This window comes from Leptodactylus fuscus, chromosome 9 (assembly GCF_031893055.1).
Source record: "Leptodactylus fuscus isolate aLepFus1 chromosome 9, aLepFus1.hap2, whole genome shotgun sequence".
In the NCBI taxonomy this organism is placed as follows: domain Eukaryota; kingdom Metazoa; phylum Chordata; class Amphibia; order Anura; family Leptodactylidae; genus Leptodactylus; species Leptodactylus fuscus.
The window spans coordinates 11163790-11180180 of NC_134273.1; the positions used below are offsets into that span (position 1 = coordinate 11163790).

The 16391-nt window shown below is 45.2% G+C and overlaps 1 protein-coding gene across 1 annotated transcript in view; it reads left to right on the forward strand.

The window, feature by feature from the left end:
* Positions 1–16391, forward strand: part of TNNI3K (TNNI3 interacting kinase) — a 118026-nt gene that overhangs the window by 19895 nt on the left and 81740 nt on the right. The window contains exons 6-17 of the mRNA XM_075287237.1: positions 170–268; positions 430–568; positions 880–1024; positions 3367–3471; positions 3956–4050; positions 6149–6298; positions 8051–8137; positions 8840–8896; positions 13170–13262; positions 13348–13405; positions 14921–15115; positions 16067–16171. Of these exons, the coding sequence (XP_075143338.1) occupies positions 170–268; positions 430–568; positions 880–1024; positions 3367–3471; positions 3956–4050; positions 6149–6298; positions 8051–8137; positions 8840–8896; positions 13170–13262; positions 13348–13405; positions 14921–15115; positions 16067–16171 (1328 nt within the window). The remainder of the gene's footprint in view (positions 1–169; positions 269–429; positions 569–879; positions 1025–3366; positions 3472–3955; positions 4051–6148; positions 6299–8050; positions 8138–8839; positions 8897–13169; positions 13263–13347; positions 13406–14920; positions 15116–16066; positions 16172–16391) is intronic.

The following is a 16391-nucleotide window of genomic DNA, read 5'->3' on the forward strand; positions in this document are numbered from 1 at the left end:
TAAGACAGGTCATATATTTCGTAAGAGAATTTAATATAAGACACTGTCTTATTATCGAGGAAACGGTATGTCGCCATCCTTCTGTCTCGTCTCCTTCTTGATATGTCGCCATCCTTCTGTCACTTCTCTACTTCTCCTCATACATGAATCTTTATTCTTTCACACTCAGGCTGTCGACATTTTATTACAACACGGGGCGTACGTGAACGTTCAGGATGCCGTATTCTTTACCCCACTACACATTGCGGCATACAACGGCCATGAGCAGGTGAGATATATTAGCTGACATCGGATGTGAATGTGAATACGGATTTGCTATTTGAAATTTATCATAGGACCAGTAGCTACAAAATAAAATAATTTTACCGGTTGCCTCCAGTAGGGGGAGCTCACTCACGATTTGTCCCACTTTTTCTTGATCCGTGGCAGGTTACTCGTCTCCTCTTGAAATTCGGCGCAGATGTTAACATGAGCGGAGAGGTCGGGGACAGACCCCTGCACCTCGCCTCAGCCAAGGGATTTCTCACAATCACTAAGTTATTGATGGAAGAAGGCGCCAAGGCCGATGGTAAACCCTTTATATTAACTTTTTGGGAAAACACATCTAGACATAAGGGGCCCCTCAAATACTTTTGGGGTGTAATCTATAGACACTGCAGATGTCAATGACACATCAATTATTCTCCTATTGCTACATAACTGGTTACAGTTTAGGAGTTTGGGAAGATTAGTCCATAGTTCCTGTCACCCAGCTTTCCTAGAAGCAGATAAAATGTTCAACTGGCGAATAGTTCAAGAACTGGAGGATTCTTCTTTTTAAGTCTAAGTAACTTTTAATGTCTATTATTGTCCATTGCACATTATCCTTCTCTCCCACAGTCAATGCCCAGGATAATGAGGATCACGTTCCGCTGCATTTCTGCTCACGGTTCGGTCACCATGAGATTGTCAGATATCTGCTGCAGAATAACTCAGACGTGCAGCCCCATGTGGTGAATATATACGGGGACACGGCCTTACACCTGTGAGTACCTCGCCCTCTGAGTCTCCAGTATAGGGACGTACATAACAAGAACTGGACCCTCAGAGCAATGTCGGCGCAATGATACCGAGCCCCTCCGTCTATAAGAGACGTGTACATACCCATCAGCCATAATTGTCAGCTTGTGAGACCAGATTCTGGGGAGATTTAAAGATGTGATGTCTAGAGAAGGATGCGCCCAAATATTGTAACATTTTATATAGGAACAACTTCATTACACCCCAAATATATACAGACCCCTGATCTGTCCCACTAAGCGAATACAGACCCCAGATTAGAGCATTATATGAAGACCCCAAACTATACTCACCGGCCACTTTATTAGGTACACCATGCTAGTAACGGGTTGGACCCCCTTTTGCCTTCAGAACTGCCTCAATTCTTCGTGGCATAGATACAACAAGGTGCTGGAAGCATTCCTCAGAGATTTTGGTCCATATTGACATGATGGCATCACACAGTTGCCGCAGATTTGTCGGCTGCACATCCATGATGCGAATCTCCCGTTCCACCACATCCCAAAGATGCTCCTCTATTGGATTGAGATCTGGTGACTGTGGAGGCCATTGGAGTACAGTGAACTCATTGTCATGTTCAAGAAACCAGTCTGAGATGATTCCAGCTTTATGACATGGCATTGCATTATCCTGCTGAAAGTAGCCATCAGATGTTGGGTACATTGTGGTCATAAAGGGATGGACATGGTCAGCAACAATACTCAGGTAGGCTTTGGCGTTGCAACAATGCTCAATTGGTACCAAGGGGCCCAAAGAGTGCCAAGAAAATATTCCCCACACCATGACACCACCACCACCACCAGCCTGAACCGTTACCGATACAAGGCAGGATGGATCCATGCTTTCATGTTGTTGACGCCAAATTCTGACCCTACCATCCGAATGTCGCAGCAGAAATCGAGACTCATCAGACCAGGCAACGTTTTTCCAATCTTCAATTGTCCAATTTCGATGAGCTTGTGCAAATTGTAGCCTCAGTTTCCTGTTCTTAGCTGAAAGGAGTGGCACCCGGTGTGGTCTTCTGCTGCTGTAGCCCATCTGTAGCCTCAAAGTCCGACGTACTGTGCGGCGTTCAGAGATGCTCTTCTGGCTACCTTGGTTGTAACGGGTGGCTATTTGAGTCACTGTTGCCTTTCTATCAGCTCGAACCAGTCTGGCCATTCTCCTCTGACCTCTGGCATCAACAACGCATTTCCGCCCACAGAACTGCCGCTCACTGGATGTTTTTTCTTTTTCGGACCATTCTCTGTAAACCCTAGAGATGGTTGTGCGTGAAAATCCCAGTAGATCAGCAGTTTCTGAAATACTCAGACCAGCCCTTCTGGCACCAACAACCATGCCACGTTCAAAGGCACTCAAATCACCTTTCTTCCCCATACTGATGCTCGGTTTGAACTGCAGGAGATTGTCTTGACCATGTCTACATGCCGAAATGCACTGAGTTGCCGCCATGTGATTGGCTGATTAGAAATTAAGTGTTAACGAGCAGTTGGACAGGTGTACCTAATAAAGTGGCCGGTGAGTGTAGACCTACAGACCCCAGACTGCACTCATATAGAAATACAGACCTAGACCATTATATAAATACAGACCCTACAGTACACTAGACCCACAGACCCCCATCTAGACCCATATAGAAATACAGACCCCACACTAGACCCATATGTAAATACAGAACCCAGGCTAGACCCTTATACAAAGACCCCTGATTAGACTCACAGACCCCAGACTAGACCCATATCTAAATACAGACCCCTGATCTGTCCCACTAAGTGAATACAGACCCCAGACTAGACCATTATATAAATACAGACCCCGCACTAGACCCATATATAAATACAGACCCCAGACTAGACCCTTATATGAAGACCCCAGACTAGACACACAGACCCCAGACTAGACCCATATATAAATACAGACCCCAGACTAGACCCATATATAACTACAGACCCCAGACTAGACCCATATATAACTTCTGACCCCAGACTAGACCCTTATATAAATACAAACTCCAGGCTAGACCATATAGAAATACAGACCTCAGACCAGGGCCCCATAAATATATATAGACCCCTCTAAATTAATACAGAACTCATACAACCTCAACAAATAGAGACCCCCTAAATAAATACAGACCGAACAACCAAACCCCAAGAAATGAATACAGACCCCAGACTAGACCCCTAAACTAATCCAGACCACCGAGCAAATACTGGCAGTTTTCCGGACCCCTGGATACCTACCCCAGACTAGACCCTGCAGCCTCGCACCCCTTCTTCTCCCTGAGGTTTCTCGTATTTCCCGCAGCGCCTGTTACAATGGAAAGTTTGAGGTGGTGAAGGAGTTAATTCAGCTGTCAGGTGCGGAGAGTCTGACGAAGGAAAATATATTCAGCGAGACGGCGTTCCACAGGTAAATGTTTCTACATTGTCTCTCTGATTGAAATAGATACTAGGCCGATATTAATATATAATGTGCGCGGCGTGAGATTCTGCTCCGGCTCTTAGACATCGGCTCCATCCATACTGGAAGCCAAAGACATCATGAACAGTGAAGGGGCTGTCTCCTGAAGCCCGTCCATGTTTGTGTCGTCACCCAGCTTTTCCAGATATAGATATGAGCCTATTTACCAACCTTATGATTGGTAAAGATCAACCCCTTTAAGTCCCGCCCCCAATGATCTGGGAACACCCACTTTTGGGCAGGACTTATGCAAACTCTGTTTCTTTTGGGCAGGAAAAACCCAAATCTGAAAATTCTAAAAATTTCAGGACTCTTGGCAACTGCACGAAACTAAAAATGCGAAAAGAAGACGACTCGATAACTCATTAACCCTATTGGTAGTCGCCTGTTGTACTTGTCCGCCATTACTGACACTTTATGGGTTTATCCGCAGTGCGTGTACTTACGGCAAAAATCTGGAGCTTATTAAATTCCTCCTTGACCAAAATGTCTTGAACATCAATCACCAGGGACGAGACGGCCATACAGGTAAGACCAGAGGTGGTATGGGGAAACCAAGGGCAGCGCCATTTTCTGTTTCTTGCATTGACCATAGAGAGGAGCACGGGAGCAGTAACGCATTGTGAGCGCCCCCTGCTGACATGTTACTAAATAGTGTATGACTTGGGAGCCAGTATACTGTAGCATGGGTGTCATGGGTCACTGTGGGGACGGGAGCATTGTGACTGGCATTTATTGGGAAGGGAGCAAGATGGTTTACCCTCAAGGATAGAGGAGGGATTGGTCTTTAGAAAAGCAAATGGGCGTCTGAAAATTTGTAAAACGTGAACAACATATATCGGTTGGTACATTTACTCCATGTTGTATTGGGGCTGCCAATACTGGAGTTATTTGGGTAGTGGGATTGCTTGGACGGTCAACTAAGAAATGGACAGTATCAGCCAACATCTGGCCAAACTTGAAGAGTCCCACCCCTTTCAGGTGAACCACGCCCCATTTCTTGTGATGTAGGCACTAAATATAAGGACCACACAACCCCTCTTGGACATGACCGAAGCACAAAGTGCCCAGGTTACATATAGAAGTGACTGCTTCCCCCACCGGTGCAGGAATTTGCCTGCTCTTCCGGGAATCCAGGAGGTCACTGCTTTTTTCTGGAACCTCCTGGAGATCCAAGAAAGTATAAGTATCTAAGAAAGACAACTTGGGCAGCAAAATAGCGTTTCCCACCCCTGCCAAGCATGCTATGTATGCATGCTGGGTGACCAAGTGACAAGAGATCAGTCTCCGTAGCCTGTAAAATGGCCAAGAATGGTTGCAACTTCCCTGCTATAGAAGTAGCATATACAAGGCACAAAAAATGCAGATGAGACAAGGGAAGTGTTTGTGCAGATATGTATGCATGCTAGGTGACCACAGATTGTTCCCCATAGCCTTCAAAATGGCTGACAATGGTTGCAACTTCCTGTCCACACTTTCCCCTGCTAGAGTGTGACTATAGAAGTAGCATATACAAGGCACAGTAAATGCAGATGAGACAAGGGAAGTGTTTGTGCAGATATGTATGCATGCTAGGTGACCACAGATTGTTCCCCATAGCCTCCAAAATGGCCGACAATGGTTGCAACTTCCTGTCCACACTTTCCCCTGCTAGAGTGTGACTATAGAAGTAACATATACAAGGCACAAAAAATGCAGACCAGACAAGGGAGGTGCAGATATGTACGCACGCTAGGTGACCACAGATTGTTCCCCATAGCCTTCAAAATGGCCGACAATGGTTGCAACTTCTTGTCCACACTTTCCCCTGCTAGAGTGTGACTATAGAAGTAGCATATACAAGGCACAAAAAATGCAGACCAGACAAGGGAGGTGCAGATATGTACGCACGCTAGGTGACCAGGTGACCAGAGTGCGTTCTCCATAGCCTCCAAAATGGCTGACAACTATTGCAACTTCCTGTCCAAAACAAGCTCTGTCAAGCAGGCACAGGATTACGGCTATAAAATTACGATATAACATACACAAGACTGGAAAATTTTAGAAGAGACAAGGGAGGTGTTTGTGCAGATATGCATGCATGCTAGGTGACCAGGTGACCACAGATTGTACTCCATAGCCTCCAAAATGGCCGACAATGGTTGCAACTTCCTGTTTGCACACTCAGAAGGAAGAACAACTTTAGTGGACGTCTTAATGCTCTGTCCAGTGAGTTGTAGACTTGTCTAGGGTACCGGGAGACAAGTAAGTTTATTATTTGGGGCGGAGAGGTACTTTAAGGGTTACCCATCTGGCACAGGGTAGCAATTAATTCAGATTAAGAGAGGTTTCTGTCTGTGCATGATGGATGTTCCTGTCCTTTACACACTCCCAGCGCTTACAATTATTCTTTCCTCCCTTTCTTATGTATTCATTTTTGTTTGGAGGTTATCATTCTTCTCGGCTGGCAGAATAAGTACCAGCTTGTTGGTTGTAATAAAATAAAATCATCTTGTCCTTTCAGCACTCGGTAATTTTCGGCATAACATATTTCCCCAGGAAGAATATCACTCCTGGCTTTATGATTATTGGGTGTACTTCTATTATGTTCATGTAACGCCGGCGACTTCATGTCCCAATCTTGCAGGATTACACTGCGCGTGCTACCACGGCCACATACGCCTGGTTCAGTTCTTACTCGACAACGGAGCCGACATGAATCTCGTCGCCAGTGATCCCAGTAAATCAAGCGGAGAGAAAGACGAACAGACGTGTCTAATGTGGGCTTACGAGAAAGGTATTGCAGTTAGACCTCAGCGCCAGCGTGAATTATTCCAAACAGTCAAGGCGATTTAGGCCGTGTACACATGTAACGGGAACGTGCCGCAAAACCGCTTACCGTGAGTCGCCGTTTTAGGATTGTGTGAGATTTTTCCCAGCTAGTTTGACAGTGTCTACATGTATTGGGTTAAAAAATATTGATAATAGGTTTTTATTTAAAATGTATCATTTGGCTTTTGCAGTTTCTATGTAATACACTACATTGCAAGCTGCAGGATGCCATTCAATTGCAGATCTAGCAAATTGGCTAGGTGATGGCTCGTTTTACAGCTGTGTTATGCAGCCCAAATCTGCTGAGATGACAGCCATCTATCCATAGAAGTTTTTACTAAGGAGAAGATGAGTCCGGGAGTCAAGTCAACCCTGTGGCTGTGGCATGTAGCCCCTGTGGCATATACGTTTGACTCGGTGAATCTAGGGTTGCAACTAGGACACCTCTTTTCACAGCATATGCATCCAATCTATACTGCATGCAGAGTGAAGCAAGGCACCAGACATAACTCACATGTCAGATATGGGAGGAATATGCAAGATGTGAACAGGGAGACAGTGCCTCTGTTATGCTGCCCTCTATGGGAAGCACCCTGAACATCATGCCCGACTTTCCCAGAAGTCTTTACTGGACGTTATCCCCATAATCATGTCAGATATGGACAGCCTCAGTGTTTTACACTACATAGCAATCTGCTAAAGGTGTCTGATGGATTGGTCTCTAGCTTCTCTCTGACCTCTTCTGTGCAACTTTGACTGTGTAAGAGAGGAGAGAAGAGCTAGAGATTGAGCCATCACATAGATACTTTGATAGACTTTCTATTGAACACCATCCTGCAGCTTGCTATGTAGTGTATAACATACCCTGTTTCCCCAAAAATAAGTCATCCCCCAAAAGTAATACATAGCAGAGGTTTTGTTGAATTGCCTAATATAAAAGGCACCCCCCTGAAAGTAAGACATCCCCCAATAATACGGTAATAATCTTTCTGAGCAAAGATTGTATGAAGAAAAACATTGCAGCCGGCTGAACACTGTGTGCGATGTTTCGTCTGCACAGGTATGCCGACTGCTGACTCCGCTGCGATACATTGTATCCATTGTTCCTGCTGCCATAGGATGAGCTGGGAGGTGCCCGCTGTGCATACACTAAGCATCGTATGCGGCTGGGGAGGGGTCCACTCTCCCGCCTCACCCCACAGCAGCAGGAACAGTGGATACAACGTACGGTACCACAGCAGCGGCAGCAGCTGACTTTCCTGTGCAAACAGAGCACCGTACAGCGTTCAGCCGGCTGCAATGTTTTTTCTTCATACAATCTTTGCGCAGCAAGCACATAAGACATCCCCTGAAAATAAGACATAGCATGTCTTTAGGACCAAAATTTAATATAAGACACAGTCTTATTTTCGGGGAAACACGGTAGAAGCTTCAAAGCCAAACAATACAAAATATTTAGTAAAAAAAAACCTATTGCGATTTTTATTTTTCAAAATACACGTAAGGACAGTATGGACAATGTCGCCTAAGGTTCCCAAAGCCTTTAGACAAGTTCAGAACTAAATATGGCACAATGGGCCGCAGTCTAAACAGTCTCAATATATAAAGGTGGGGATGAGATTGTCAGGAATCAACCACAGAAATCCCAGTGTTTGTTGTCCTTACCTTATAGGATCGCTCTGGGTATTACATAGAATCCTTTGTGTTCATCCTCCAGGTCATGATGGCATTGTTACCCTGCTGAAGCATTATAAGCGGCCTCAGGAAGAGTCTCCGTGTAATGAATACTCACAGCCTGGTGGCGGTACAGTATATAGCATCTATATGTAAGAAGTGCAGAAATGGCCGCCAGCTAGTGGGCAGAGTAAATGGTGTTATAGTCATATCATGGGACCATGAGATCATTCATGTGTATGGGATTTGCTTTTTAACGAAAGAAATGACATCATTTTTAAAGGTTTTTCCAGTTTTGTGTAAATTCATTTGCATATTGGTAGAAAATTCTGTTATGATGAATTTCAAACCATGATTTATGGCATTATGAACTGTACGCTAAATCCTCTGTAAGCATAGCGATAAATGATAAAATATCTGCCTGCCTGCAGAGGCCACTAGAGGGAGCTCAGGAGCATACTGTGCACTGTGGGATGAGAGAGAGTATGCAGTGAGCTCCTGAGCCCCCTCTAGTGGTGACTGCAAGTGCACAGAATTTTATAATGTAATTCTATATCTAGGCAGGGGGTTGGTGCTCTGTATCTGAAGAACAGAGACAGGCTGCAAATCACAATTCAAGCACTGGGTGGCCACCTATAGACGCATATAGACACATGTAGCATATCACTTTGGGATCAAAAACAAATTGTCATGAAATACAATGTAATCTTGTGAGGTAAAGAAGGAAGAACACATCTCTGCCATATTTCATCCCATTTACTATAGGGTTCTACCATTTTCCTTACATCTAGTTAGCGCTCAGTGTTAACATTACTCTCCGTGTGTTTCTTAGATGGCTCCTATGTATCCGTCCCATCTCCTCTTGGAAAAATTAAAAGCATGACGAAAGGTACGGTAAGACCTGTTATGGGACTGTCCTTAAAGGGGTGTACAGTTTAGGAAACCCTTTGTCCTACACACCATTAGGGAATTCTGAGATAATAGGGGAGGTCCTCTCTTCAGGATTCTCAAGTGGAGAGCAGTTACAAAGAATGTCACCTGTTCTGGAGGACTGTCCTGCCCTGCACTGCACAGAAAAACTATTGATATGTACGGATACTGTGTAATGCCTTGTTTTCCCTGTGGTGGCGCTGCAGAGAAATTTAACACTCACTATGATGTTGCTTCCATTGAAAAATCCATGTTCGACCCCCTAGTGGTGACTTTTATATCTTAACTCTATGCAAGGTCATGTTTTTTGGATGTTAAAAACAACATGGTGTAAAAAGTTGGAGTTGCCCTATAAAGAAGTCTGTCACCAGAACCCAGTATATCACCTCAGCCCTGCAGATAGATAGGTTAGTGTCACCAGAACCAGCATATCACCCCAGACCTGCAGATAGATAGGTTACTGTCACCAGAACCAGCATATCACCCCAGCCCTGCAGATAGATAGGTTAGTGTCACCAGACCCAGCATATCACCCCAGTCCTGCAGATAGATAGGTTAGTGTCACCAGAACCCAAACCCTGCAGATAGATAGGTTAGTGTCACCAGACCCAGCATATCACCCCAGACCTGCAGATAGATAGGTTAGTGTCACCAGACCCAGCATATCACCCCAGTCCTGCAGATAGAAATGTTAGTGTCAGCAGAACCAGTATGCTGGTTCTGGTGACAGTAACCTATCTATCTGCAGGACTGGGGTGATATGCTGGTTCTGGTGACACTAACCTATCTATCTGCAGGGCTGGGGTGATATGCTGGGTCTGGTGACAGTAACCTATCTATCTGCAGGACTGGGGTGATATGCTGGTTCTGGTGACACTAACCTATCTATCTGCAGGGCTGGGGTGATATGCTGGTTCTGGTGACAGTAACCTATCTATCTGCAGGACTGGGGTGATATGCTGGGTCTGGTGACAGTAACCTACCTATCTGCAGGGCTGGGGTGATATGCTGGGTCTGGTGACAGTAACCTATCTATCTGCAGGGCTGGGGTGATATGCTGGTTCTGGTGACACTAACCTATCTATCTGCAGGGCTGGGGTGATACGCTGGGTCTGGTGACAGTAACCTATCTATCTGCAGGGCTGGGGTGATATACTGGGGTCTGGTGACAGTAACCTATCTATCTGCAGGGCTGGGGTGATATGCTGGTTCTGGTGACAGTAACCTATCTATCTGCAGGGCTGGGGTGATATGCTGGTTCTGGTGACACTAACCTATCTATCTGCAGGGCTGGGGTGATATGCTGGTACTGGTGACAGTAACCTATCTATCTGCAGGGCTGGGGCGATATGCTGGTTCTGGTGACACTAACCTATCTATCTGCAGGGCTGGGGTGATATGCTGGTTCTGGTGACACTAACCTATCTATCTGCAGGGCTGGGGTGATATGCTGGTTCTGGTGACAGTAACCTATCTATCTGCAGGGCTGGGGTGATATGCTGGGTCTGGTGACAGTAACCTATCTATCTGCAGGGCTGGGGTGATATGCTGGTTCTGGTGACACTAACCTATCTATCTGCAGGGCTGGGGTGATATGCTGGTTCTTCTGACACACTCCCTTTAAATCCTATAATGTTGCACTCTACTTATTATCCCTTGTGTTTCCTTTTCTTCTCTATGGATATAAATGGTGATATTCTTGCAGCTCCTTCGGTTTCAGTGTACTGTGTTGAGGTGAAGGGGAAGTTTCCTCAGGATTAATCTTCCAAGGAGGACTCTTCATCGACAAATGCTTTCAATCCTCTGCGGCATAAATATTATATCAGTCCGTTCCAAACAGATCGTCATTAAATGTTCTCTGCGACAGCAACAGATGCCCTTAAAAAATAAATAGCCGAACAAGCGCAGTGATAGATAGAAGGCGGGCGAGACTCCAGTCTACAGGGAGCCCAGATGACCAGGCTTAAAGGGAAAGATGCGTTTATAAAGAGCTTCCTCCCGAGGGTTAATAGGAGCGCATTAATATAGAGTAAGTGAAGCCAGTGCGTCAGAAAGACATTCACAATCCCATAGACCTCTTATATAGAAGCTGTAAAGCGGTGCTTAAAGGGGTTGGGTAGGATTAGAAAACCTGGCTGCTTTTTTACTGAAACAGCGCCACCCTTGTCCAAAGGATGTGTCTGGTACTGCAGCTGTGAATGGGGCCGAGCATGATGGTCAGGTACGGAAATGTTTTGTGTGCATGCCCTAGTATCCATGACATGTCCAGGGGGTGTCTTTAAAGGGACATGGTATATAGAGATGCCATTGGATACTATTAGTCATTGGGTCCGCTGTATCTTTGCCATCATTTGGCAGTGTTTCTGGAGGAACAGGGCGCACATGCCCCGTCCCGTAAGACCATACCTATTAGGACTATGCCACATACCGTTATATGATGTTGGCAGGATAATATGATGGACACGCCTCTTCTTGGGTCATAATTGGAACATAATGTGCCCATGTCACACAGAACCTAATAGAGGGCTGCTGGGGGAAAGCAAATTCGCCAAATCTTCTGGGTGGTCTCCTCTTATTTCAGGAGTCTCCTGGACATTCTGGGAGAGTTAGCATGTATGTGCACCAAACCACAGAAACAGGAAGTGTTGTCATGGGGCCCTGAAGCGATATACTGTATATTCAAGATCACTTTTTAATATCAAACTATAAGTTATTGAAATTGCTCCTCCCCAAACTAACAGTAGGTGGGGTTACATTACCATACTCTACCACAAGACTGCACAGCTGAGAAAATACCCCAGCTCAGGGAATATCTGCTGTACAGACTCCCTTAATGATTGGGTAGAGCGTTCTAGTACTACTCTGCCCCATCATAGAGAGAACTGTGCAGTGGTACACTCATAGCTGCACAGTTCTCTCTATCCCCTCCCTGCACTGATCTGTATCATTAGTACAGAGAGGAAACAGGAAGGTGGACTATCTTGGTTCAGTCTTCTGTTATGGTTGAGACTAGAATGGAGTGATTAAAACTAGGTAGTGTGGCATGGATCCAGTAGGTGGTTCCAAAGCCTGATGTCCCGCTACAGCTAACCTACCCTCCATCTTGGAATTTGTTATAGTGTGTTATAGTGTGGTTGAGTAGATACTAAATATGCGCCTTCTAAAAATACTACCCTAATTCACCTGGTCTGATGTGACACAGAGGGTGGTGACTAATAGTAACAGTCACAGGAACTGGCGTGGACACCTGAGCAGAGGCAGCGCCACCTACTGGATCCACGCCATACCAGGGAGAACCTAACGTTAGCCACTCCATTCTCGAATCTACTGGCATGTTACAGCAATGACAATCTGAAACATATGACTTACCATGGATATTTACGTTATCTCATTCAGTGCCCTAGACCACCAGGGATACAGACATTAACCCCTTTATAGCACTAGATCACTAGGGATCCCTACATTAACCCCTTCATTACGTAGACCCCCAGGCATATATACATACCTCTATATTACAACATTACCGCTCTACACCACCAGGGATACAGACATTAACCCCTTTAAAGCACTAGATTTCTAGGGATCCCTATATTAACCCCTTCATTCCATAGACCCCCAGGCGTATAGACATTCCTCTATATTACACCATTACTGCTCTAGACCACCAGGGATACAGACATCAACCCCTTTAAAGCACTAGACCACTAGGGATCCCTACATTAACCCCTTCATTCCGAGACCCTCAGGCATATAGACATACCTATATATTAAACCATTAGCGCTCTAGGCCACCAGGGATACAGACATTAACCCCTTTAAAGCACTAGACCACTAGGGATCCCTACATTAACCCCTTCATTCCATAGACCCCCATGCATATAGACATTCCTCTATATTACACCATTACTGCTCTAGACCACCAGGGATACAGATATTAACCCCATTCACTTCCCTAGACCACCAGGGATGTCAGTGTGCACCTCCCGATAAATCTAGTGCATCTTCAAGAGTTATGATGGCGGCATTGTAAATGCGGCCCCCATTGCGGTGCTACTCCTTTGCATTGTGCCCCAAACAACTCCCCTTCTCAAACTTAACTTAATTGGCCGCCCCGTTCCCCGTTAATCCTCCCCTGTATTCCACGTACGGCCCATACGGCACCTAATCCGTCTATCTTTATGCACAAACATTTTGCGATATTATCTTCCATTTTTTTTGCTATTTTCTTGCAGAGAAAGCTGACGTCCTCCTCCTGCGCGCCAGCCTGCCCTCGCACTTTCACCTTCAGATGTCAGAAATTGAATTTCACGAAATAATTGGATCAGGTGTGAGATACGCAGCGAGCCGCTGCCTCAGAAGCTCCGTTAATTATTCAGTCTGAATAGTTACCTATTCTTTGATATTTTGTAGGGTCATTCGGAAAAGTATACAAGGGAAGATGCAGAAATAAAATTGTCGCCGTCAAGAGGTAAAGTCGCCGAAGTTTATTCCAATTTCCACTTTATGGCTAATGAGAGAAACGAAGGGGAAAATAATCTCTTTATTATGGTTTTTTAATCTAATATAGCTGGATTTTTTTTACACTTTATGGATTTATTATTGCTATATTACCGCAATATCGCAGCGGTAATGACATAAACCTGCAATGGTATAAAACAATGGTATTATCGGACACTCTGGATTATTGGACAAGCTTAGAGAATGATACATAAAATGTTTAGGCTGCTTACTTCCAAAAACAGCGCCACATCTGGTTATGTCCGGTATTGCAGCTCGGTTCTATTGTATTTAAAGGGATTGTTCGAAACCCAGCTAAAATGGATATTGCTGACTTTGTAATAACTGATCAATGGAAGTCCAACAATCAAATCCCGCGCCCATAAGCAGATACAGGTGTCAGAAGCCGTATACAAGGTATATAGCTCTGCTCCTTTTCATGTGAAGGGAAGCAGAGTTATGGTTCCCACCGGAACAGTGTATGGCTCTGTATACTGTATACAGCTATCAAAGTCAGTATGCTATAGTGGTGAGGAGTCAGGAGAGGTTAGGTCAGGAGAGGAGAGGTCCTCTTTTAGGTCAGGAGAGGCCCCTTTTAGGTTAGGAGAGGAGAGGCCCCTTTTAGGTCAGGAGAAGAGAGGGCCCCCTTTAGGTCAGGAGAGGAGAGGGCCCCTTTAAGGTCGGGAGAGGAGAGGACCCCTTTAAGGTCGGGAGAGGAGAGGTCTCATTGTAGGTCAGGAGAGGATGTGGCCCCTTTTAGGTCAGGAGAGAAGAGTTCTCCTTGTAGGTCAGGAGAGGAGAGGTCCCCTTGTAGGTCAGGAGAGGAGAGGTCCCCTTGTAGGTCAGGAGAAGAGAGGGCCCCCTTTAGGTCAGGAGAGGAGAGGACCCCTTTTAGGTCAGGAGAAGAGAGGGCACCTTTTAGGTCAGGAGAGGAGAGGACCCCTTTTAGGTCAGGAGAAGAGAGGACCCCTTTTAGGTCAGGAGAAGAGAGGACCCCTTTTAGGTCAGGAGAAGAGAGGGCCCCTTTTAGGTCAGGAGAGAAGAGATCCCCTTTTAGGTCAGGAGAGGAGAGGTCTCCTTGTAGGTCAGGAGAGGAGAGGACCCCTTTTAGGTCAGGAGAGGAGAGGTCTCCTTGTAGGTCAGGAGAGGAGAGGTCTCCTTGTAGGTCAGGAGAGGAGAGGACCCCTTTTAGGTCAGGAGAGGAGAGGTCTCCTTGTAGGTCAGGAGAGGAGAGATCTCCTTGTAGGTCAGGAGAGAAGAGATCCCCTTTTAGGTCAGGAGAGGAGAGGTCTCCTTGTAGGTCAGGAGAGGAGAGGCCCCTTTTAGGTCAGGAGAGGAGCGGACCTGTTTTAGGTCAGGAGAGGACCCTTTTAGGTCAGGAGAGGACCCTTTTAGGTCAGAAGAAGAGAGGGCCCCTTTTAGGTCAGGAGAGGAGCGGACCTCTTTTAGGTCAGATTTACCTACTTTTTACTTCCTTTCTTCTTAGGTACAGAGCCAATACTTACTGCTCCAAATCAGACGTGGACATGTTCTGCCGGGAGGTCTCCATATTGTGTCACCTCAATCACCCCTGCGTCATTCAGTTTGTGGGCGCTTGCTTGGATGACCCGAGTCAGTTTGCTATTGTGACACAATACGTCTCGGGAGGGTCTTTATTTTCTCTTCTACATGAGCAAAAAAGGTAATTTACATGGAAGAAGAAGATAAGGAGCCTAAAGATGGACTGAGCAAACACCTCATACCAGGAAGAAGTCTATTGGTGCTGGAGTTACCCTTAAAGAATGGCTCCAATCATAAAACATCTTTTCATAAATGAAGAGTACAAGTGAATAGAAGAAACTTTGTAATATATCTTATACAAGAAATCTGTTTCCTTCTCCTCTTATTAGGCTGAGTTACTTTATACACAGAAGTCTATGGAGAGGGGAGGAGGAGGAGGAGGCTGCTGGAAAAAACACATAAATAACTGCAGCTGCTACTCTGTGAGTGAGGGCGCTCTTCTGACTGTGCTGTATCTTTGATATTAGGCTCTTCTACAGCACAGAATGGGACATTAAATCAAATTACTGGCTCCTCCTCCCCTTCCCCTCTCCAAAGACTTCTATGTGAGAGACGGATTCTACATAAATAGTGAACATAAGGAGGAGGAGAGCAGCCTAATAAGTGGAGAAGGACACAGATTTCTTAGATAAGATATAATACAAGGTTTCTTATATTAAGCTGCAGCTGAGGTTCACTGTAACGCTCCAACTGACCTCCTCTATTGTCAGTAGTGGATGTAATGATGGTTCAGTGGTGTTATCTATAGAGGCGTTATCTTCTATTGTAATGCGGTCTGTGATGTAAATGAGGTAGCTGCTATAAAGGAAACCTCTACACAATTGGAAAGTGTTAGACTATTATTAGGCTTAGTGGCCAGAGCAAAAATTGCAGGATTTAGGAAAAAAATTGGTATATATAATGAAATATTTAAACTATGTACAATATAAATATTGGTATGCAGTATAAGAAAGCTTCTTATAGGGGGGCAAATACTTTTTCACTGCAGTGCTTATGCCTATATGACATGTTCTAGGTTACGTGTATACGGTACGCTGTAATTTCTGGAGCTTTTATTGTATTTTTGCGGCAGGAATCTCGACTTGCAATCAAAGTTGATTATCGCAGTGGATGTTGCCAAAGGCATGGAGTATCTTCACAACCTGACCTACCCCATCATCCACCGGGATCTGAACAGGTAGCCGCCGGCAGTGCTTTACAGTGAATGTATATAAAGTGTGAACCATCATAAATATGAAACAGCCTGTGCCACACTAGACTATACACGCACCCCCCGCCCACCCCCGACAGGTGAGCTTTTATGGTCCATAATTACATACCTTAATACCGCTATTGTAAATCCTTGCAGATACGACTTATGGAGTCATTAGTTTTATGGTGTCAATGCTGCTGCCTTT